The 25,817-nt window shown below is 44.1% G+C and overlaps 1 protein-coding gene across 1 annotated transcript; it reads right to left on the reverse strand.

Annotated features, from left to right (window-relative positions):
* Positions 1-624: 624 nt before the first annotated feature.
* Positions 625-24,378, reverse strand: LOC130108368 (protein bicaudal D homolog 2-like). Its single transcript, XM_056275275.1, has 8 exons — positions 23,794-24,378; positions 16,601-16,813; positions 14,381-14,533; positions 12,865-13,329; positions 8,848-9,867; positions 4,960-5,111; positions 4,288-4,519; positions 625-2,095 (listed from the first exon to the last, which is right to left on the reverse strand). The coding sequence occupies exons 1-8, from the start codon at positions 24,007-24,009 to the stop codon at positions 2,093-2,095; spliced, it is 2,454 nt and encodes an 817-aa protein (XP_056131250.1). The 5' UTR covers positions 24,010-24,378; the 3' UTR covers positions 625-2,092.
* Positions 24,379-25,817: the final 1,439 nt, after the last annotated feature.

A 25,817-nucleotide genomic window follows, 5' to 3' on the forward strand; every position in this document is an offset into this window, starting at 1 on the left:
GACCTCAGACTGGGGCGAAGGTTTACCTTTCAACACGACAACCACCCTAAGCACACAGCCAAGACAACGGAGGAGTGGCCTCGGGACAAGTCTGTGAATGTCCTTGAGTGGCTCAGCCAGAGCCCAGACTTGAACCCCATTGAACATCTCTGGAAAGACCTGAAAATAGCTGTGCAGCTACGCTCCCCATCTAACCTTACAGAGCTCGAGAGGATCTGCAGAGAAGAATGGGAGAAATACCCCAAATATTGGTGTGCCAAGCTTGTAGCTTCATACCCAAGAGGACTTGAGGCTGTAATCGCTGCCAAGGGTGCCTCAACCAAGTACTGAGTAAAGGGTGTGAATACTTATGTACATGCAATATTTCAGTTTTTTATTTTTAATAAATTTGCAAAAATTTCTACAAAACCTTTTTTGCTTTGTCATTATGGGGTATTGTGTGTAAATTGATGAGGGAAAAAAAAGGAATTTAAACCATTTTGGAATAAGGCTGTAACATAACAAAATGTGGGGAAAGTGAAGGGGTGTGAATACTTTCCGGATGCACGGTATACAAACTCCAAACATAACCAACTGCACTTTGTCACTGATGTGCGACAACTGTCCACTGCGCAGACGTGTATCCGGTATAGTCACCCAAGGATAAAATGTTGTGACACCCCCCCGTTGCCAAAAAGAAAGGAGACACGTCAAAAGGCCACGTGTGAGTGGTAAAGTTAGATTTATTTGTTCACGAGGCGTAACTCGGAGCCGAGCCGCCGGGATGAGGCACGAGCTTTTAGCGGTTGTGTTCTCACAGGGGTCTGCTTCCTCCAAACTCCATCACCACACACTACAAGTTGGGATTTCAACAGCTTGACATTGTATTGAATAAATACACACATTTAAAGTTACGGTTAAAAGATAGAAAACTCAATTAGCATTAAAAAAATGTGAGCATCAATGTTTAAAATACATAGCAATTTTTTTTTTCCTTTTTGTTTTTTTGCACCATAATACCTGCAAATTGCACTTATATTGCTGAAACAAACCACATACCAAAGGGTGCTGCAGGTTTGTCGACAAAGAAACATCCTCCATCTGCTGAAAATGCATTTAAGGACGCAAAAAGTTTTGCATAATTGCCATTAAAACAGTTGCATTAAAAACTCATTCACCCACAATTCCATCATGAATACTATAAACATCTGACCTTGAATTACAATTCTTGCATATAAATAGAATTTGAACCAATACGCTCCTTTCAATTGTAACAAAACACGCCTGGACCGGCTTATCAATTTCCTCGCAAGGGAAAAATAATCCACATCGGAGAAATGGTTATCAAACGTCTTCTTCTTCATGAGCAGTCAGAAAGGCACCCCCGAATCTAAGGCCCAAGAGTGAAAGAAAACGGCAAATAAAAGTGACCTGTATCCATAATCCCTGTTTTTTTTTTTTTTCATTTCAGACATGATGTCAAAATGAAATTTGTCTTGTAGGAATCCAAAAACAATCTGGTTCCATTATTCACTGACCCATATATATAGAGAGAGCGTAATAATTTTCCTTTAACTTGGTTACCGCTCATTATAAAACTAATGTTGACATAGAAATAATGTTAGGAATCTGGCAGCTAAACATGCACATTTTGTAAAAAAAAAAAAAAACTGCATAAGTTGATAGTTGAAATAACGAACATGACCAAAGAAACGAGAGCGGTACTGCCTCAAAGCAAGAGAGTAAAACATAGAAAGTGCTCAGTCGTCAAGGAAACACAGGCAAACAGAGCGACGCACGTCTTGAGTCGGGAGGCGTAGCGCTGTACATTGTCAGAAACCTGACGGGCTTACAGCTGGAAGCCTATGCCACGGGGTGGAGCTTTCTGCAGACACACTGTTGGACTGAACCTCGGGGGGGGGGGGGGGGGTCAGACCTCTTTCCTTGTCTTGACAATCTTTAAACAAGGCCCTGAGCCAGTTACTGCGGATGCATTTCTGTACTATCAGTTTTTCAAACTCCCCCGATGGGATACCGAAGAAATCGTCAGCATGGGTGAGGGGCAACTTGCACAGATTGAGGGAAATCCGTTGGGACACTCGCCTTGAGTACTTTACTGTAAATGGAGAGATCAAACAAACATACAAATAAATCACATTAACAATCTGTGGTAACTGATCCATTTTTGTTTGGAGGTATGTTAGTAAAATGAAGTTGGGATGAAGCACAGTGGGGTTAGGAAGGGTCAGTCCACGGGGACGTTTGCTGTTGCAGGATGCAAGGTGCCCCACAGGGACTCGATGGTGGCATGCAACTTTTCAGCCGGTTGTTATGAGTCGTTAGAACAGGGATGAAGAGAAGGGCTAACCATTAGCGTGCATCTTTAAATTGTAAACCTGTTATAACCTCACCCTCGTAAGCCAATGTAAACCTTTAACATGCACATTTGCAGTTTGTAGCACAGTGCGAATAACCTACACATGAAAACATGGGTCAAAACCAATTACATTCGGAGGTACAGCCATTTTTCTTGGTGTACATGGGAAGTTGCTTTAACCTTCATTTTAATCACCAAATGCATTTTTTTAAACCACCTTATCTCTAATAAAGTGTTTCTGACAGGTGAGGGAAAATGAATGGCAGCACTGTGATGCACAGACTAATACATGCAAGCAGTAAGAGTGAGATATGAAGAAGGTAAGGTTGTGAGTTAAACTCAGATGGCTCTTTGACCTGCATGTAGTCTAAGCACCAAGTCAAACTGCGCCCCATGTTTGACTCTATGGTTAATATGTGAACATGTTTCCCATTTTTAAACATAAAAAGTACAGCATTCTTTGCTTTAACAAGAATTGTGAAACACATCAAAGTTGTCTCGATGGGTCAAATCTATTTAACATTAATGGTGGCCCAAAAGTTGCTGATGTGCAGCAATTACCAGCGAACAGGGCACAATCTCCAGTGTGGCATAGTCCTATAGCCAACGAACCATTTGAACACCACATGGAAAAAACAGTACTCATCCTCCATTACTATTATTTGGGCTCATTTTAAGCAAAATATGCATATTTATTTAAGTATAAAAACATATTTTATTCTTTAAATTGCAATTTTATCTTGCCCTTATAGAACACGATGAATGAAAAATTTATAGTTTAATCTCTGAAATGACAAAACAGCTAGCTGCCCTGGCAGAGACAAGAACCATCATGCCACCAGATAGATTAATATTTAAAATAGGGATGCACCGATACTGATACCAGTATTGGGTATCAGTATCACTCAATACCCGACAAGACAATTCCAGCAGAAATTGTGAAAAGTGAGCTATGCCTTTTTTCGCCATTCGTACAGGAAGAGGAGGGGATGGAGCCAGATAAGATGATGCGGAGCGACGGCCGAGAAGCAGAAGAACACGTCGATGTGTCATTTGTCCAAACGGAGCGAGAAATGACAAAGTTACACAAGCGTGTGTAACTTGGATGAGTGCAGACAGCCCGGGCACTGTGGCAGAATGACTGGTATGACCAATATGCACACAGTGAAGCAGAAAACATGGCTGATACGCAACCACACGCAACAGTTAGTCCTCACAGACAGCACTAGCATGTCATAACATATCATTTCAGTTGTTCCGCTACACTGGCATGTTGTACTGAAATCCACTGAATGTGTTGCAGGGTACATGTAAGTGAAATGTTTGTTCAGGAAAACACAAAGTTGAATGTTAAAATGTTAGCAACAGCATCATGTTGAATAATTAATTTGTTACAGTCAGAAAGTGAGGAGCATGAAAATAAAACCTGTTTTCAAAGTCATTGTTAGAACTGTAATGGTATTATTAAGTACCCATATCGGTACTCGGTATCGGCAAGTACCCAAATTTAAGTACTTGTTCTGAAAAAAAGTGCTATGGGTGCATCCCTAATTTAAAACCAAATAGATTTTCCTACATTCTTACTTGTCAGTTTGTAGAGAGATGCTCCATAACAAATTAGAGGAACTAAAAGAAGAGTAGTGCAAGAGTCAGGGCAGATTCAACGCTAAACAGGTTTCAGCTCATAGTTATCTACCCACTACTCACAATATGCTATAGGTTCCATGCCAAAGACAATGTGGCTACAGCAACAACCAGCAGAGGACCGTGTCAGAAAAATTGAGTGTATGCAAAGCCAGAGGTGAAGGGGAGCAAATGTTAGTGTTCAAATGTTACAAAAAAATCTTGTACTTCTCACTGCAGAGGAACTCAGGGCTCCCAGTGATACTCTGGAACTGAGGGTTGGCCCTCAAAGTTTGTCTCTGACTTACATGGTGGCTGGCGGAGGCTCCTTTGCCCTTCATTTTTCCTTTGCCTCCGGCCACTGCATTGCTATTGCGGCGTGCCTGTTCATGATCAAACTCCAGATCCTCCAGACGCTGAGTCAAGGCCAGCTTCTGCTGGATAGCCATACGCAATAAAGAGTTCAGTGTCTTCTTCTCATCTTCAGCAGCAGTAAGCTGCCTCTGCATGTCGTCCAGCTGGGACACATACTCGTCACACCTGAGAGAAAGGAGGGAGGAGGGAGGAGGGGACAAGAGATTGACAGATGGCTTAAGGACTGACAAAAAAACATTTACATACTCAGTCCAGCAGGTGGTGCAAAACCATCCAAAATAGGTGGTCCAGTCCTGTTTTCTCCATTCCCTAGCCTGCATTTTCCAGATGCTGGCATGAGGACCCTGCCAGCAGTTTCTGATTCACTCTGCTATTACATCAGACTGCTCCCACAATGCTTTGCTTCAATCTCACACACAGAAGCTCAATGGAGCACACCCAGAAGCTCTGGCCTTATGGGTTCAAACTGATTTTCTCATTCATTATAGGAACAGATAGTGAAAAGAGATAATGGGAAGGGTATGATGAGTAATTCAGTTTTGCAGGATGTATTTCTTAAGAGAAAAGTGGGTACTACTGGTTACTGTAAGAAGCTTGTGCCTTACCTTGTGGCAAACATAGCTCGAAGTGAGGAGAATGTGGCAGCATCTTCTTTCAGGGCCTTGAGCTCATTGCGGAGCTTCATTATAGTCTCAGTCACCAAGGCCTTCTCGTTGTCATATTTACTCTTAAGGTTGGCCAGAGCCACTTCGGCCGTCTGTGGGGGACAGAGAGTTACGTATTTATTTTGTATTGGCGTACAGCTACTTCATCTAACCTGACTCCAGTTGTAATCCAGCAGCCACAGCCTGTTGCAAAATTACGCAGACGTTACTTTTAACACATTAAATATCATCAACCACATCCTCAATTTCATGTTTTTAACTGACACTTGATTAGACCAAGATAACAGCGCGACCGTTGGGGTGACACTTTCTATGAAGCTTGCATTTATAACGCCCTATAAGCATCTATAACGCCCTATAAGTGTAGCTATAAGTCATTGTAAGATTCATTATAAGCATGTATACGCCCTCACAACACCTCATAACCACCTTTATGATACACTATGTCAATTTAAAACGGATCTATGCATTATAAATATGTCACCATTAGCCTATTTATCTGTCAAATGTCATAATGCATCATAGCCAACTTGTTTTGCTGAAGTTTTATAGAGGTGCATAATGAGACTTCAGTGCTAATTCAGTCTTCAGCCATAGCCGTTAGTCATTGTATTACACATTATAAGAAAGTATGGGCGTTATAGATGCAACAGATGCTTATAGGGCATAATATGAGCTTATAGGGCGTTATAGATGCAAGCTTCATAGAAAGTGTTACCAACAACCCCTGCCAACTTCGGTTTTGTGAGCGAAACCAGACAGCACAAGAAAGGAGGTGGAGTTGCAATTTTGTTTAATGATCTGCTCCAATGAAAGAAGATATCTTATGGAACATTTTCTTCTTTTGAGTAGGTGGCTCTTCAGTTGAATTCCTCTTCTTGAGTTATATTTCTAAATATCTAAAGGCCACCTAAATACAGTGCAAACTTTTTTTTATGACTTAACTGAACTGCTCTCTATAATCTGCATTGACTTTGACTGTGTAGTTATTGCTGGTGATTTAAACATCCATGCTGACAACCCCCAGGACAGAGAAACTAAAGAACTGTGTTGTGTTCTTGATAACTATGGACCAACTCAGCACGTGATGGAGCCCACACACAAGGGGCACACTCTGGACTTAACTATCTCCAAGGGTCTGAACATTGCTAAGGTTGTGGTGAGTGATGTCACTCTCTCCGATCATTCCTGTGTTTTCTTTTGAGTACTATCTCCGTGCACACAAATGTTCAAACAGAGGTAATCACAAAACAGCATATCACTAAAAACACCACTGAAATATTCATTCAGGCTTTCTCTTCCACACCCGCCCCCTCTCGTGTCTCAGTCAATGAGCTTGTAGATCATTTTAATTCTAAAATTACAGATATTATCCATGCCATTGCATCTGCTAAGGTGAAGGTGAACTCTGGTGAGAACAGAGCTCCATGGAGATGTACCACACTGGTCAGTATAGAAAAAAAGAGTGTCGTAAAGCTGAATGCAGTGGTGAAAAACAAATCTTACCATTAACTATGACATCTATAAAGAGAGACTGCGCATTTATAATCTGGAACGGAGAAACGCAAGGCGGTCTACTTCTCTGACAACACTGCCAAAACAACAATAATGTATGTGCCTTATTTACTACTGTCGACAGGCTAACAAACCCCCCAGTGGCAGTAGCCTCCTAATTTCTATCTACCAGGGCCTGCAATGAATTTGCCTCCTTCTTCAATGACAAAATTCAGAAAATTAGAAAGGCAGTCAGTGCCTCCGTACTAGGTACAGGGCATGTGTTCTCCTTGTGTCCACCTAAAATCAATTCAAATAGCAGGTCACAATTTGATCCCATCAACCATAAAAACTGAGGGACATTATTCAACATCTGAAATTCTCCTCCTGCTGCCTTGATATTCTGCCAACAGGCTTTTTCAGAAATGTTTCTAATGGCATGTCCTTAGACCGTCAACAAATTGTTAACGCGTCTCTTCTCTCAGGTTTCTTCCAAAAGGCCCTGAAAACTGCAGTCATCAAGCAACTCTTCAAAAAAGAATAATCTCCACACTTCACGAATGAATAGGCCCATATCAAACCTCATGTTTCTACGTAAAATAATTGAAAAAGCTGTTTTCCAGTAGCTCAACAACTTTTTGGCACTAAACAACAGTTTCAATGTCTTCCGGTCAGGACTTTGACAACACCACAGCACGGAGACTGCTCTTGTTAAGGTCTTTAATGAGATCCGCTTAAACACAGACAGTGGCAGAATCTCAGTCCTGGTGTTACTGGATCTCAGTGCTGCATTTGACACAGATGACTACAACAAGGATTTGGGATGGCAAACATTCCCCAACCCTCTGTGAATAGCACACATGGCCATTGAAACTCTAGTTAATGATCACGCCTATCTGCATATGAAATTGATCATTGGTTCGGTCATTATGCCACTGTATTGTTTATAAGGGTGGGGATACCTTCAGTCAGTTTAGACTGAAGATGTCACTTAGATGAGTGATGGAACGTATCTGTCAATAAAAGTTGTGTCCAGATGAACTGATTCAACCTTCTTTGGACAACAAAATATGTTACCATAATTATGCAGACGACACGACGATGTACATAACCATATCACCAGAGGTCTATAATCCCATACAAGCACTGAGTAAGCGCACTGAACAAATCAATGATTGGATGTCTCAGAACTTTCTTCAATTAAACAAAGACAAAACGGAAGTAATTGTCTTTGGAGCCAAGGGAGAATGATTAAAAGTCAGTACTCGGCTAAAATCGGTAATGTTAAAAACCACGAACCAAGCCAGAAATCTTGGTGTAGTCATGGACTCGGACCTGAATTTAGGTAGCCACATTAAGACAATTATAAAGTCAACCTACTATCATCTGAAGAATATATCAAGAATTTAAGGATTTATGTCTCAGCAGGGTTTGGAAAAACTTGTCCACGCATTTATCTTCATCGACTTGCATTTACTTACACTATTACAGTGTCTTTGCAGGTCTTCCTAAAAAAATCGATCAAACAGCTGCAGCTGATTCAGAACACTGCTGTTCGAGTCCTTACTAAGACCAAAAAAATGGATCTCATCACTCCAGTCCTGAGGTCGCTACATTGGCTTCCTGTCCGTCAAAGAATTGATTTTAAAATTCTGCTCTCGGTTTATAAAGCACTGAATGGCTTAGGGCCAAAAAACATGTCTGATCTACTGCTACACTATGAACCATCCAGACCGCTCAGATCATCTAGGACAGGTCTGCTTTCTGTCCCCAAAATCAAAGCCAAACATGGAGAGGCAGCTTTCAGTTTTTATGCACCACATATCTGGAACAAACCCCCGGAAAACTGCAGGTCTGCTGCAACTCTCAGTTCTTTTAAATCTAGGCTGAAGCCTTTCCTCTTGGCCACTGCCTTTTATTAAATAAAATGTGAAGCGTACACTGCACTGTAACTTTTACTCTTTTTATTTGCTTTTAAATGATTTTTTTATTGCCTTATGTTGCTTCTCTTAATTCCTTTTATGTTTTATGTAAAGCACTTTGAATTACCTTGATGCTGTGTTGTATAAATGAATTTGCCTTTCCTTGCCTTGCATAGTTTATCAATGCTTTTACACATACCCACACACACACTACATATGCAAAACTGTTCACTTGGGCAGTTTGTATGTTTAGGTGCCCTCATTTATCACTACCAATTTGCTTCTTTGAATCCTACACAGGCGCAGTACTCTATTCTGTGTGAGAACAAAGAACAAACCCCAACCTACCCACACACATACAGATATTAACATCCGCACACAGACACACACACAACACTTATGTTCCGTTAACCTGTTTGTTGGCCTTGAGCACGGTCCTGAGAGTGGCGATCTGCTCCCTTTTGGTGCTGAGTAGAGACTTCAGTTTGAGGATCTCTTCCATGCAGGCCTCCTTGTCCTTATCTGCCACGGTGCTCAGCTCCAGTGTTGCTAACCTTTGGCGTGAAAGCTCTGTGGTGCGGTCCACCGCCTGCTGCAGGTGGCGGATCTGGTCGCGGATGATGGCCACCAGGTTGTAGATATTCATGGGCTCTGGACGGTGATCTTGGGCAGGAACAGGGATTGGGGCAGGAGTGGCATCACTGGCCTCCATCACTCCAGCCTCAGTCTCTGGGATCAGCCCATTGGTGAGGAGTACAGGCGATGAGTGGTGTTCCTTCTCTTCTTTCCCTCCCCTGACACTGGCCCTGCCCTCCTTGTAGTAGTCCAGCATGACACGGTTGGGGGTCTCATTGTTGCACATACACACGTGGTTGTAGAGATTGGCCAGCTCTTCACTGAAGGCCACCAGTTCGTCCTGGGCCACATTGAGGCTGCCGAGTGATTCTCCTGCAGCCTCACTGGCCAGACGGAGCTCCTTCTCTAGCCGGGCCACCTCCTCTTTATCTGCCCGGCTGCTCTTCTCAAGACAGGCCAGCTTCGCACTCAGCTCCTGGACGTCACCTTCCAGACGAGCCCGCTCCTCTTCAAACTGGGTCCGACACTCCAGGTACTCTGCCCTCAGCGTCTTTAATTCCTGCCTGAGCTCACCAGCTTCAGACATGGCCACTGTGTATTTACACTGCAGGATTTCTGCTCCGTTGATGTCCAGCTCGTAGTAGTCTCCGTCTCCGTCATCACGGCTGTCCCTCTCCTTCTCACTGTCCAAGGCAGACTGGCGCTCCTTGCTGGCTTGAAGTTTCCTCATAGCACTCAGATTCTCAGTCAGCCTGCTGACAGCCTCCTGCTGCTCTGACAGAGTGCCATGGGCCTGCTCTAGCTGCTTCTGGGACTCCTGTAGCGAGGTGATGAGGGACACTTTTTCTCGCTCCACCTAGGAACACAGAGAGAGTTTGGCTGTTATTTAACACTTTGGACATGACCACCATCAGCTATTGCATTTATTTAAGCTTGATGTGGGGGTGCTGAGAAGTCCCTTAACTGATGAGAGCATAGTCTTGCTTGCTACAGGTCTTCTCTATGCTCTTCTACAGCATTAGCCAGCGTGGATGAGATCTGAGAAATATATCTGTCCACAGCTCTAATAATCTGTTAGTATCACTTTGAAATGTCAATGAGTGCGATGTCTCCCACAGGTTGACAGGTCACTGTTCATACATATCAATAAACTATATTTTGCCTTCAAGTTTGCTGATATTTCATTCATCTGATTTTTGATCAGACAGTCTAAGGCCTTTCAACCAGGCTAACAAAACATAAATAAGATCAACTGTCACTGCAGTATTAAGTGGACTCTTCCATACCCACTTAATTGTTAGCTGCCTGAAGCAGCCGTAATGTCCAGCTGACAACACATGGGTGATGATGACAACCTCCTACTCATGGGAGTATGTCTCAACGTTGATTCCATAATGCCAGAATTGCTGCCACTATTTGCCTATCTGCCTTACAATGAATCATAGTCATTTTAGTTCATAAACACTGTTTCATTGGTGGACAGCAAGTTATCTTTGTTATCTGAAAATGAATTTTAAAAAAAAGTTAGGTTTGACCACATGCTTAGTTAATGGCACCTGAGGTACTTGCTAGTATTGAGCAATACCCTAGCAAGAAGGGCTTCTTAACAGTAAAAAAAAAAAAAAATCTGAGCAAATTTTCAAATTTATATTTCATCCATCCATCCATCATCCCAACTGTTTATCCAACTCAGGGACCTGGGGATGCTGGAGCCTATCCCAGCAGTCATTGGGCAGCAGGCGGGGAGACACCCTGGACAGACCGCCAGTCCATCACAGGGCCAGGCAAATGCTGGAAATCTACACTGCCGACTTCTTGCCACAATTTTTCTCATTGGTGAATTGGGGACAAAATAACAGTTGTAGAACTCAGCCGCTGCTGTTGGGGATTGAATGCTGGGATCTTTGTATATCTCAGATTAAGAGACATAAGAGCTGTGTCCGGAAACGCTCCCTTGTTCACTCAATCACTATTTCCTACGAGTGAAACACTTCATAGGGTGCTCTATAGGGAGTAATAAATGGTGATTTCAAACACAACTGAATCATCATCATTTTGTGACCCCCCTTCTCATCCCATCACGTTGACAGTGAAGAGTGCACAAGTGGAGCAGAGAAGAGGCGAAGCATGCATTGTGGTATTTTTAACATAAAGTAGCATACATGTACTGGACAATACACTTTAAGTTGCATTGTGGGGATTTCTGAGGGCATTACATAGAATGTGGCCACTCAAAGAAAATGGAGGGAGGTGAATAAAGTGCAGACTATAACAAACAGGAAGTAATTAGAACACAGACAAGGGAACTTGGCAGAATTTAGTTCGCTAAGTCTGCCAATTCACCAACTGATGTAGCAATGATTTAGTGGGTGAATCAAGAACACATCCAGGCATTTGAAATATTAAACATTAAGTATTGTTATTGTGATCAAACAGTCCACTTAAAGTGATCAATTTGGGTCTTTCATATGTTGTTGGACATTTAAAAACAGACAACCTTCAAACCAAGTCAAGTCTGTAAATCTAATGTTGACATGTTTACCTAAATGTTTAACTACATGTTCAAACATTTACCTTTGAAACCACCAAATAGCCTTAAACAGTACAGGCTTACTTTCATTTTTTTTTTTTGCCTCGGCCAACCGTTGTTAAAAATGTATTTTAGGCAATGCTAAACCATACCTGTAGTCTTTAAATTCCTATTTGTAGCACTTGAAACAGTTGATATTTTATTACAGTACAATAGTCTAATGTCCTAAATCCAGAAAAAAAAGAGAAGTTGTCTGTTCCATCACATTACATTACATTAAATAAGTGTAAACATGACTTGACTTGATCGACTGCTTATGATCACACCAGCCTGGACAATGTGATCGGCAAAATCTTTGCCGATCATGGAAAAAAAAAACCCCACAAAAGGCAACAAAACATTCTGCAATCAATCATCTAATCCAACGACTTGATGACTCGCCCCAGATGCCCGATACCCCCCCCCATGTAAACGCATTACAGAATCCAGTCGGTTAACGCCACTAATTTAAGAAAATGAGCTTAAGTATTTTCCAAGGAAAAGAAAAACAGACGAGGCAGGTAAACGGAGCAGGCATTTAATTAGGGTGGGGCTGGGCGCCTCTCTCTCGCTCGATCGCTTAGGTCCAAGCTGGGTTAGCTTAGCTCTTATATCCCGGCTCTCTTCCTGGGGCGATCACACCGCTTGCGGTGGCGTTTGGTCCAACTAGTCTGGCTGAGCGGCTGAAGATGCCGTGGGCAGTGATTGTCTCAAAGTCTGCTGCACTTAATCCAATCCCTGTGCTTCCTTTTTAGTCTAAATTAAAGTATTTGGATATGTTACCTTTCCAGATCAGTGGCTCTGAACCGTAGTTGGGAGACCTCCGGTTTTAAGCTATTTTAATTGACTTTTAACCTGACTCATAGCTGGCTATAGTAATAGTTACTGAAAGCACAGCCTATGAGAAGCTCCAAAGACTAAAATGCTTCAACAAATCCTGCAAACATTGTCAATAAACAAAAATAAAAAAGACATATTTAAAACAATTATGTCTGTATTTTTTTCCAGTAGTTCCCCCACCCACCCCTGGTTCACACTGCCCCCCACGGCAAACCTCTTGTTCCACAGGAAACACTGTGATCATTAAGACGGTATCCACTGTATATCAGCTGGAGGCTGGATCTTTTTAAGGGTGAATGCGTTTATACTGTACGATAACTCAACCACACAGAATGTAAGCCAGTCAGTTTAGACTGTGTAACTTTAGTGTAGAAGCTCACAAAATATCATTTACTTTCATATTATAGTGTGGTATGGTCACAGAGCATCCTTCTGATGTCTTACCTGTACGAGCTGTTGTTTAAGTTTCTGGATCTCAGAGATGTTGAGCTCACTCAGCAGGTCATCCACTAGGCTGGGAGCAGGCTTGAAGACCGCTCCTCTTTTATTCACAGAGGCCCTGTTGTGCTCTTCACCCTCAGCGGCCTTGACCAGCCCATTCTCGAAGCCACGGATCAGGTCATCGTTGTCAGGCTCCAAAATGGCAGAGGGATCCTCGCTGAGTTTCAAGTTGTCGACGGAGATGTTGAGGGAGCTGCTGTAAAGAGAGTCTCCGATGGTCATGTAGTGCGAGAGCTCCTTGCGCAGTGCAGCCTTCTGCTCACGCTCCGTCTTAATGGTCTCCAGGGCCTCGGTCAGCTGTCGCTCAGCAATCTCCCTCAGACGCATGGCTTCCTCCAGCTGGCTGTGCAGGCACTGGGAGTCCTCCTCCAGACGACGGATCTCATGTTTTAGACCCTCAAACTCTACCTGTGCAGATAGATAACAGATAAGAATAAACCTATGGTATTCTATTAATGGGCAAGGCTAAGCCAAAATATTTCTGTTTCAGGTGATTATATCCTCCATAAATGCACAGAGTAACAAAGCTTGTAAAAACTGTCCTAAGTGCCCAAAAAATTAATTCTTTTAGGCTTGCAATATGGTAAGCAGGGGTTAAAGTTAGACTTCTGAGCCTGAAAGGTTATTGGGGGGTGGGGGGGGTTAAGCAAATTGTTTTAGCAGCCTTCATTTAAGGAATTCGTGCAGCAAAATGCAAGTTTGGAAACAACGCGGTGCAAAAACACGCATCAGGTTCTTCTCCAGCGCTTGTCCGTCCCCACCTTTTTCATTCAACCAAAGCCCACTACTATGTATTTTTTAATAATACTATGTAGCACGTATGTCCTCACCAGCTTTAATAAGTTTATATTCCATTTTATGCAGAGACTTCGAATCATGTGTGCAAAGAATGCTACATGAAAACTCACAGAATGTAACTTGCCAATTGGATAACAGACTACCCTGCTCGCATATCAATGGTAATTGTGAGATATCCTGTTACATCGCTGAACGCAACTAAATAAAACACACACAAAAAAAATAGGTCGAGTAGCTGCTGCTGCTTTGTTAAAACTTTATTAAAAATCATGAGTCTAAAGCCCATGTACACGGAAGTTCTGGCATTGTGCCAGAAAACTTTAAGCCATGAGTAAGTTAAAAGTACTTCCAGTCATATTAGGTATACACATCAAAAGCTATCACACTGTTTTTTCCAACCTGATTTACCCCCAATTCAAGGTGCATGAAAATTATATGTGTAAGCTTTTGGTCCTTTTTTGGTAAGTATAAACAGCTTAAGTGACCCATACTCATCTGAAAGCGATGCAGCAAGGGAAAAGATGCAACTCATTGCACACGTAGCATTTAATCACAACACTAAATGGGTCACCGACTCACCTGCAATTCAGCCGGGCCCAAATCCTCTAAATCATGTCACTTTTTTCATGTTGTGAGGTTTTTTTTGTGTAATTTCTCTCACCTGGCTCTGTCTTAGTAGGGATACTTGTTTCTGCAAGGAGATGTTCTCCTCCTCCAGCTCGCTGTAGTCCTGCAGCAGACGTGTCTCCCGCACCTTGTACTCTCTGATGTCATCACGCAGTTGACTGCGCTGCAGGTCCGCCAGCTCTGAGTTCTAAACACACCAACAAAGAAGAAGAGCAGAAAGAGAGAGGGGGGGTAAGTCCAGGGTAAGTCCAATATAACACACTGTGTGTCACAAAAATCCCCCCAACAAACTCACGAAGTTCCACTCAATCAAAGAAAATCCCACAAGGCAGTGTGAATAAGTTCCCTGGGTCACTGAGGTTGAAATGGAAACCATGTGACTGTGTCAGGTTATATCCGAGGAGCAGCATGTCAGCGCATGCCACAGAGGCCAGAACTTGGCCAGCATCTGTAAAGAAGAACGTGGTCCACTTACAAATCCAGCCTACAGAGAGCCCTGTTGGAGAACATCCTTTGTGTCTCAAACAGAGAACCATTACATCATCTTTCCTGCTGCACAAACTGGCAGCTTGCTGCTGAATGACCATCCCCCACGACAGGCAAACGCAACAACTCACTCCCAGCTCTCTCAGACAGCTAGTGTGAAACTATTGTCAGTCACTACAAGTCTAATCCTCCGTTAGCGCAACTAGCTTTCTCTTTCTACCCGTTTTGATCTGAAATTACTCAGTTCCTTTCTTCAACATCATATAACAATCCCTATATCCAAATCACAAGCACTTCTGCGGTTGCTAATTTCAATTGTTGTTGTGTAGGATGTTCCCGGGATACACTATACAGGGCATACCATTTAATGTCCTCACCACATGCGGAAGATTAAGAAGGGTAGCGATGAGCTTGGAGAGGCAGAGCTGTTGTTGGCAGACAAGTTCACAATCGCAGTGGCAAATTCCTTTATATATCATCAGGATACCTTGGGTTGCAAATGGTCAAATATCAATGCAGTTACCAGTATCACCAGAGGTGTTCATAGGTTAAAACCTAGTAATAGGCGGAACCGTGACTATTTTTTTTCTTCTTTTTTTCATTTTGGGATACTTTATTGATCCCCGTGCAGCTGCCGTGCACCCGGGGACCAACTCCAGTTATTTCTTCCTATTGCCTCGGTCAGGGGCACAGACAGGAGTATTAACCCTAACATGCATGTCTTTTTTGATGGTGGAGGAAACCGGAGCACCCAGAGAAAACCCACCACAGACAAGGGGAGAACATGCAAACTCCACACAGAGGACGACTTGGGATGACTCCCAGGGTTGGACAATCCCGGGGTTCGAACCCAGGGCCTTCTTGCTGTGAGGTGACAGCGCTAAACACTGTGCCTGTGATTATGTGCACCTGTCATGGTCTGTGATCTGGGCTTTCCCATCTCCTGATTGGTGCTTTGATTCACCTGCGCCCAGTCTCCTTGACTGGCCTGTGACGTGGTGCACCTTTGCTGGGGGCAATTTGACTGTGTGTTTTGCAGACATTCGGGGTCGACTCTTGGAGAGGTTTCACATCGGTCTGCGGAAGCCCTAGTCTCCTGAACCTTCATCTGTCTCCTCTGTGTGAGAGTGTTTTTGCTAAGCTCCTGTATCCTGAACCCTCATCTGCCTCCTCTGTGTGAGAGAGTTTTGCTAGTTTTTGTATTTTGAGTTTGCATTATTGCCTGCCCTGTTTGGCAGTAGTCTTTCGTTGTGTGTTTTGCTGAGGTCCAGTAAAACGACTTTGCACCTAACCAACTGCCTCTGCCTATTCTCTGCAATTGGGTCCTAATACACGGCATTACACATCGTGCCGCAAATGTACTAAACGGCTGTTTTTGCACATCTACTTTTAAAAAGTGGCAGTGGCTGTTTTGACATCACTTTCATGAACACCTGAAAACACAATAGAAAATGTTTCCCACCGATTCATTTTGAAAGGGCAAAGACCCATGGGGACACTCCAACTCAGCCATCCGACCAATGGTGAAACAAATGGTAAAACTCCGCCACTCACTCACGCACCCCGCTGTTAGGGTCCAGTCAAAAATGATGATCCTCAGAATAGTAGCTTTAAAGTGAACAGTAAGCTCCTCTAATACACACAAGCAGAGTCTCTTTAACTTTACAAGCCACATTTGTGAAGGCAAGACAGACTTCCCACAAAACCGCAACCATGACAGCCATTGTTTGGTGAAACGGTGAACTCTATCTAAACCAGTCCAACTTACTTCTCTCATCTCTAAGGTTATGGAAGCCAGTCGCTCGTTTTCAACCTGTGTGCTGGTGAGGGAGGCTTTGGTTTGTCTCAGTTCATTCTGCAGCTCCAGGACCTTCTGCTGATAGAGGGCTTCTTTACTGGCCGACTCGAGGATCAGCGACTCTTCTCTGCTTTCCCCATCGGCTGCAACTTTCCTTTGGGTTGAGTAAGCTTGACCGAAGGCCTGAGAAGAGAGGAAAAAGAGATGGGGAAAAAAATTACTTTGCTTACAAACTTTCTCCAATCCACGTTACATGGCGTTTGATACAATTTCACCTTTATTATTTGCTGCTTTAATGACCTAATTTCTTCTCCAGGGATGAAACGCTCACCTTATCATCTTAGAGCCAGCATTTATTAGCATCATGATAAACTTGGTTTAAAATAGAGAGAAAACTAGAAGTATATCCAGAACCACGACATTGGTAGGTGAGCAGAGCCTTATTGTTTCGGTATTAATCTTGCCCCCAGATAACCCTTATAATCATTTAATTTTCTTCAAGATATAGCTTGAAGATAGTGTTTGTCATTCATTGGCATGCATTGTCACTTAGTGGGCATCTTTGGTTGTGAGTCATATTTCGAGTTTCCTGTGTGAATCCCACGCATTTCTAGATTTTGGGGGGTGTCCATTAAAAGCTTTGTTGTTAAAGCCTGCTTCGGCAGAGGTCGTTCAGGTTGTTCTTGCGATGCATCTATTTGTGTTTACTTGGAAATTGACGTTGACTGCCAAAGGGAGTCTTTACCAAGTATGCTCTCTCTAAGCCAAACTTTAATGACACACAACCAGCTCCATAAATTGACAAGCTGAATGGAGTGAAAAGATTTATCTCAAATTCCCACAACCAGCTGATCCCGGGTCTACAAAAAAGCCATCCTGCCCACACTGAGCGTTCTGCCAAGCAGTGATGTAATACCTGCCTTTCTTTTTTTCCCCCGGATTTTTCTCCCCCTTTTCTCCCCAATTGTTGCTCCACCCCCTCTGCCAATCCGGGGAGGGCTGCAGACTACCACATGCTTCCTCCAATACATCTGGAGTCGCCAGCCGCTTGTTTTCGCCTGACAATGAGGAGTTTCGCCAGGGGGACAGAGCACGTGGGCTGATCACGCTATTCCCCCCAGTTCCCCCTCCCTCCCGAACGGGTGCCCCGACTGACCAGAGGGGGCACTAGTGCAGCGACCAGGACACATAACCACATCCGGCTTCCCAACCGCAGACACGGCCAATTGTGTCTGTAGGGACGCCTGACCAAGCCGGAGGTAACGCGGGGATTCGAACTGAAGATCTCCGTGTTGGTAAGCGATGGAATAGACTGCTGCACTACCCGGATGCCAACACCTGCCTTTCTGACCACACAAATGTAGACCTCTCTTTCTCAGCCTTCCGCCTTCAAATAAGACATGGTACAGCATGCCAACATCATCGGTTATTGTTGTTTCTATAGACTGACCAGTAACTCAGTGCTATACTGCTGTAGCTATAGTTTCCCAATGAGACTTTGCTGCAATGTTTTGTCTTTATCATTACAGTCTTGATGTCCTCAAATGTGGATGAAAAAGGCCTTGCACGAGTCATGAGATATACAGAAAGTTATTTACTCAGAGAGGAAGATGAGTATGAGTCACCTGGAAACTGGATTTAGATTCATTACATCCCTAATACTCAGGACACAGTTGTGCTAGTCATTAGTAAATCTGTCATGGCGTTTAAGTGTTAAATTCTTATGAAGGTCTTAATACTAACTAGTAAGTTATAAACTTGCAATTCAATAATTTGGGTTGCACTGTTCCAACGTAAGGAATGTCTTACCTAGTAAAGCCTCAATAATGTGTAAATCTGTTACAAGGCAAACATCACAGCAGCCAGCCAATCAGAAACCATTCACACACGAAAGTAAGGAACTGCACACTTCCCTCACAAGACAATGTCGGACAAAGATGTCCACATCATCATTTAAATCAAGGGGATGTAGTTTATTGGGTAAAAACGCACCGATGATGATCAGTGTGTTTTTATGATGGCCCCGTATTCAAATAATAATTCCAAACTGTCTACAGCAGGCTTTGTTATTTTTGTTGTAGTTTAAGTTCAATTTACTGGTGTAATATAGCTGGGGGTTTTTTTGTTTGTTTTTTTGATAAGATGTTGAAGTTCCCCATTATCTAACTCCAACGGCTACACTTCCCATTTAGTATATGGAAGAATTTAGGAGCAACTAAGTAATAACTAGTAGGAGTGGTGCCACCCGTTTTTATTTAGTGGGGTATAAATTCTGACTTAGTAAATACTTACTTGACCACTAGACTTGGTAAGGACTTACACACAACAGGTACAAACCAGCCCCGAGGTGACCAAACCCAACATTAACATCGAACTAGAGAAAAAGCTTCAAACAGGTTCAACCAGAGCTGGCAGAATGATTTTTTTTAAAATATTATTTCTTTTTCTCCCTTTTTCTCCCCAATTGTATCCAGCCAATTACCCCATTCTTCCGAGCTGTCCCGGTCACTGCTCCACCCACTCTGCCGATCCAGGGAGGGCTGCAGACTACCACACGTCTCCTCCGATACATGTGGAGTCACCAGCCGCTTCTTTTCACCTGACAGTGAGGAGCTTCACCAGGGGGACGTAGTGTGTAGGAGGATCACACTATTCCCCCCTGAACAGGCGCCCCAACCAACCAGAGCAGGTGCTAGTGCAGCGACCAGGACACACACCCACATCCGGCTTCCCACCCGCAGACACGGCCAATTGTGTCTGTAGGGACGCCTGACCAAGCCGGAGGTAACACAGGGACTAGATCCGGCGATCCCTGTGTTGGTAGGTAACGGGAATAGACCGCTACGCCACCTGGATGCCGTAGCTGGCAGAATGATCTAATTTACAACTACCAGATCATCAATTCATGAGCTGACCTTTGAATCCAGTCAGCATGAGCTTGGCAGCCTGACACGCAACTAAACATGGCCATGATCATTTAGGAAGACACACCTGACCAGCCGGTTCGTGAGATCCGGGTGTTGAACAACTTGAACATATCGGACAGGATGAGCTGGTGTTGGTCCAAGAGTTACACATCCAGGTGCCACCACCTGGTATATTCAAGTCACCCGAGGCAATCTTATCCTGTGAACTAAAGCAGCCACCTCTGTGTGATAGGCAGCATCAGAGGCCCTCTGGACACAGTTACACTCAGCCTCTGTCTTCTTTGACCTCTTCAGAATATTGTCAAGTTGGCTGGAAAATTAGAACAATCTCGACAGCCATTTTCAAACGCCAAGTCATGGGGGGAAAGTGGAGGTCACTTTGGAGATAGTGAGAGCTCAAAAACACACCATAAATTTGGTCAAGCTTCTATTGGCTGGACTGACTATGATGGCCCTAAACAAAATGAAAACACAAAGATGTAACTGTACTCATTTAATAGTGTACAGTCGTGACGAACACACACACACACACACACACACACACACACACACACAGACACACACAGACACACACACACACATGCCTGAGGTGAGGACACAGTGGAGAACATCACGGTGTGGATTATGGGAAAAAACTCTGGGAGGCCACTAGGGAAACATGCTTCATAACAGCATAAGTATGTAGGTAGTCTTTAAGGCTAATTTTAATAAAGTTAATGTATAATACCATTTAAATGCATAGGAGTAAAACCCAAGGGGGATTTGATTCAAGAACCAATAGCTGAGCAGGTGCTGCTGAAGGTAAAGCAACAGGTTAGAATTAACTACCAGTGATGAGGCTTGACCAGGGCTGTCACAGGCGGGCTGCTCATTGACACGCATATGCATGAATCACGATCACACACACGTAGCTATTCTAGTTTTACTGCATGCAGCTATTCTAGTTCTACTGCATGTGTAATCTCAGTGCAATACATTTTTAACAGGTAGAATAATACAGCATCATCCTGCACACAGCCTCAGCTATGACTTTGCTATTATAGTCTTTCCATCCATCCATCGATTATCTGAACCGCTTGCCCTGCTCTCAAGGTCATGGGATGCTGGAGCCTATTCCAGCAGTCATTGGGTGGCAGGTGGGGAGACACCCTGGACAGCCCGCCAGGCCATCACAGGGCCCACATACACACACCCATTCATACCTAGGGACAATTTAGTACAGCCAATTCACCTGACTTACATGTCTCTGGACTGTGGGAGGAAACCGGAGCCCCAGGAGGAAACCCACGCAGACACGAGGAGAACATGCAAACTCCACACAGAGGACGACCCGGGATGACCCACCAAGGTTGGACTACCCTGGGGCTCGAACCCAGGACCTTCTCGCAGTGAGGGGACAATGCTAATCACTGCGCCATCGTGCTGCCCTATTAGTCTTTCAAAAGGAAAGGAAAAAAAATCAGCTGTAAAACTATTGACTTTACATCATCAAGTCAGCTTAGCTGTGACTTTAGTTTGGTATGTTGAAGTATGACAGTATGTTGCAATTCCATATTTCAGGTCTATAGTCTACATTTCATTCAGATTTTAGATCATAGTTTTGGATACCTGCTCAGCCACCACATCTCTGGAAATGTTGACAAACTTATCCAGCGATCCTCGCAGTGACTTATGAAATTCTCCCTTCTTTTTAATTTTTTTCCCTTTCTCGGTATCCAACTCGTGTTTACGAAATCGGCCACGCTGTCCTGCAGCCGACACTGTTTTTCCTCCTTTTTCCTTGCAGTGAGCAGCGAGATGGAGCACACACTGCACAACACAATACAGAAAATTAAAAAAAAAACCTGAATAATTTGTTATGCGACTATGCATAATGGAACTGACACATAGGAATTCCATTTCGGAAACATATTGGGTCAAAAACAATCATAAAAAAATATTAGCGGTGTGAGGCCCTGTGCAGTCACACACTTTGCACAGCCCATGCGACGGTTCTGGGCTTGACTTAAGCTTTAAACTGTCAAAGCTACTGTGATCTTTTACGTCATCCATTCCCTGCCGTCTAAACAAGCACAAAAGCATTGTCTCTGTCCAAAATTAGACAAGCACATGGGCACAGCAGAGAGCCACACAGAAGGCATGCAAGACTCATACCAGGGCTTTTATCCCGGGCGTGTGGGGCCCCAAAAATCAGTCAGTCTGTATACTGGCTCTTATCATTCCAAGGTAGATATTTGTAATGTGAAGGATGGGTCCTTCTCAATACTTTTGGCAAGCTTACAGCAGAGTCATATGTCGCATATAGCAGAGTAGAAGCATCATTTGACTTTCACATTTAATTGACTCAATGTGAGAAAATTGCCGTTTAAATGGTTTAGTGGCATCACTGAAAAACAAGAACTGATGTCATGTGGCGTCTGCTTGGTTGCCTTTTGGGTCACATTTCACCACATCAGTTAGAGGATGTAAAGCTTTCGTTAAAAAACACAAGTGTCAGTTTTATTGCTTTTCACATGTGACAAGGGTTCAAACTGTGTAAGACATGATCAGCTTAGGGTGTTACAGCCTTACGAGTCTGAACCTGTGTCTAGACACATCACACACCTATGTGCAAATTGTCATTTACGAAGACAGCCACGGCACACATGCACAGTAAACGATCGGTGATTAAGACTCGTACCTGAAGTGAAATAAAGCGCTGATGGGACAAATGTGACTTGCATATCTGTTTCGATGTTAGGGTTATTGGATGGGGGAAAGTCATTTCTCAAGCGACAAACTAGGAAAGGAAATCAATTGGCTGTTTACTATATTGAGACAGAAATGCCTCTGTAAACTGGTTCCCACAGAGATTGTGTAGATCCACTTAAATCTAATGAAAATGTGGGGACTTTGATTTAGTGCCGTTTCATAAAACCTTTGGCCTAAGTTTTTATGTGGACGAACAGTGTATGCCTGCGTGAGGAATAAACGGTTTTGGACATACCATTTCGATGAAATAGCCCTCCAAGAAATTGACCTTTCGCAAAGTACCGCCCCAGAACGGTGCTTGTCCAATCCTACCTTAGCAACGGTCCGTCAAGCTTTCAAACACACAACAAAATGCTGAAACAGTGTGCCTATGGGATCTTCAAATCGGATACTAGATATCTGAAAAGTTTGGAGGGGGTGTAATTTTCTTTCCCTTCCCAAAACCCAGAACGCAAGAAGCGCAATGTCGGCAATAGATTTGGCAGTATAGCAGACCCCATGGCCGGCTTAATCCATCCAAAATCAACAAAAACACCTGTCTGCTCCAAGCTAAGCTTGCTACTAGCTATTATCGATAGCTAATACAGCTAACGTATTATTACTGTTACTTTTACCCACACAATGCGCTGATTTCTTCCTTCATGTTTTGGTGTTTTCCGGCTACTTCCTGGACAGTTCTGAAATGCTTGACGGGCATAGCAACAGTAACCAAGGGGGGCGGGACTTTGCGAAAGGTCAATTGGACGATGTCGGCGATAATTTCAATTTCAACTGCTAGAAAGACGTCTAACTCAAGCAGAGGACCGAAATATAAACAACATTTTACCAACGTTTCAGTGATAACAAGCAGGAGGGCAGGACAAACACCGCCCCAAAGGGTAACGATATTTAAAGGATCGTGACAGTATCCCACACAAAGATGAGGTATCGCAGGCACAACTTGAATGACTTTTAATTATCTAACGCGGACTCATCTTCGCCCCGTGCTGCGCTCGTGCCTGGTCCTTCCTGCTGAGGTCAGTCAGGACTCCATATTCAACGAAACAGCAGATGTGCATCTGGACTCTCTGTTACATGGGCCACACAGGCGAGAGGCCCCGGCTACCGGACGCACTGCCTCCAACAAAGCCTCCTCACCCCAGGAGCAAGACTAGACAAGCGCCCCGGAGATACACATCATTTCGTTTTGTGCCTGTGCCACCGACCGTCCATTATAAACAACAAATAGTGTGTCGTGACATCAAGTCCTTTCCATCACTCACGGTTCTCTTTGGCAACGTAAAGGTATCGGACAAGTATCAAGCGTGAATAAAAGTCGCTATTTCATATTTTCCGTTTGGATATGTTTGTGAGTTGTGACGCGACACCTAGTTTAGAAGCGTCGCCGTCCTTTTGTTGTCGGGGTTCGCCACAAGTTAAAAGCGGCTGAAGAGGAGGCGCGCCTGACGGACGGGGGGGGGGGACGACGACATGGTCTCTTATTACCTCCTTCAGCTGGTCGAGTTCGTGTCGCACCGCCTCGTACTCCGCCTCCACGTCCTCCACCCGCTGTTTGAGCTGCTGTTTCTCCTCCAGCACCGCCAGGCCGTACTCCGCCGCCTGGATCTTTTCGCGGGTCGTCTCGCTAAGCTCGCGCGAGAGACGCTCGACCTCCGTGCGGAGCCACCGCGGGTCGTCCCCGGGGAACTGCTGCTCCTCCATGGACGTTTCGGCCTGTCGGCTTCCTCCGCCGGAATCAATGATAACGGAACCGAGCCGCTGGAAGGACAACCGAGCCAAGCACACACACACTCTCTCTCTCTCTCCCACACACACACACAAAATTCCCCACAACTACGAATTAATGCTCCTTGCCTTTAAACTGCATGGCTGGGGTCTTTGCGCGGAGATCCCTCGGCCTACTTGCGCCAGTGTCTGACCTAGACAGTTTTAACATCCTCACGATTGTTTGCCCGATCGTGGCGGCCGCTGAGATAATAGAAAAGTAGTCGCGTCCTCACGAGCCAGCGAAAAAGGAAACGGGAGTTGAGATCATCGGATGCGGTTCAAATCCGAGCGCTAAAGAGTGGAGATGTAGTTTTACGCACGCTGAAACGATGTGGATTACTAAGCGTATCCATGGGTTTTTGGACGCCGACTACCAGAATGCTTTGCGGGATTTACTAGGGGGGGGGCTGGGGGGGGGGACGCTCCCGGTGATAGACCGAACGGGTATCCAGCGCCGGGTATCGATACAACTCTGACATCCAGAGGTATGATCCGGGAACTACATTTGTAACTGAAATTTGCTTTTCCAAGGGGTCCGTGTGTCCAGTTGTTATTCCGAAACTCCAATAGTCAGACGAATGTTCCATTGGATGTTTCGTGCATGACATGAAATGACAAATAAAGTGTTTGATTCTGATCCTGATTTCTGATTGGACCCAAAGCCCTTTTGTCCGACAGCCCGTTATCCCGAAAACAAACGGCCATTGCTCCGAAAATACACACTCTCCCTGGAGTTGTTAGTTCAGTGACTGCCAGTTTTATATCGAAATGTTTCCCTGCTGAGATCCCCCCCCCCCAGCCAGAACATGATACAACACCGGGACACTTGACTAACCCTAACCTCAACCCAACCCTAACCTCAGCCTAACCCTAACCTTAATCTAACGCTCACTTTTAACCTAACCGTAACATATAGCTAAACTGTGTCCATAGGGGGACACCGATCTCGATGGGGAAACTGAGTTTGATATAACACCGACAAGTTTAAAGTTGCATCCAGTCTCGTATCTGAACTGGCCAGAGATAAATACAAGAAAGACGATATTTCTGGTGAAGCATAGATAACATTCTCACCAGTGCTTTTAACGTTACACCTCTTATAGGTGCGCTCCCTTGTTTACATGCGCCAAATGTGCGTGCGCAGTTTGTGAGGCAAAAAGGGGCAACGAGTCTTGTGTTTGTAAACGTTACTATGTTTGTAATGTCCGTAGACGCCTTGTCTTTCTGACATAAGAATAATTCAAGAACGAGCCGACTTCGTAGGTTCTTAACTGTGTAGCTTTTACTAGCGTTCATCCGACACACAACCTTCATAACATGCGCTTCTAACTTCCTGTATACGTCACACGCACTGCACGTACACCCGTGATTAGGTCAAGTTAAACACGTGACCTTTCATTCATTACATCTCCCCCTCTAAGATTATTTTCTAAACATTTCTCTGAACATTTACTGCCAACAATTTTACCCTGTATATCACCCCCCTTTTCACAAAAAAATAAAAAAATCTCCCACAGTACACAAGTCCATACGCCTCACAAATCCTGCCGGATTGCAGGCTTGCTCACCCTGCCAGAGCGAGTAACATATGGTGTGGAAGTTGGCATTTCTGCTGCTCGGGACTCATCCGTGTTTCCACTCTCCCCTGGAGTGACATGGTCAGGATCCCTGCTGACAAAGGTGAGTGTTTTAGGTGTGGCCAACAGGTGGCGCCTGTTCCTTCTGTAATGTTCACCTTGAGC

Source organism: Lampris incognitus, chromosome 2, assembly GCF_029633865.1.
Source record: "Lampris incognitus isolate fLamInc1 chromosome 2, fLamInc1.hap2, whole genome shotgun sequence".
Classification (NCBI taxonomy): Eukaryota; Metazoa; Chordata; class Actinopteri; order Lampriformes; family Lampridae; genus Lampris; species Lampris incognitus.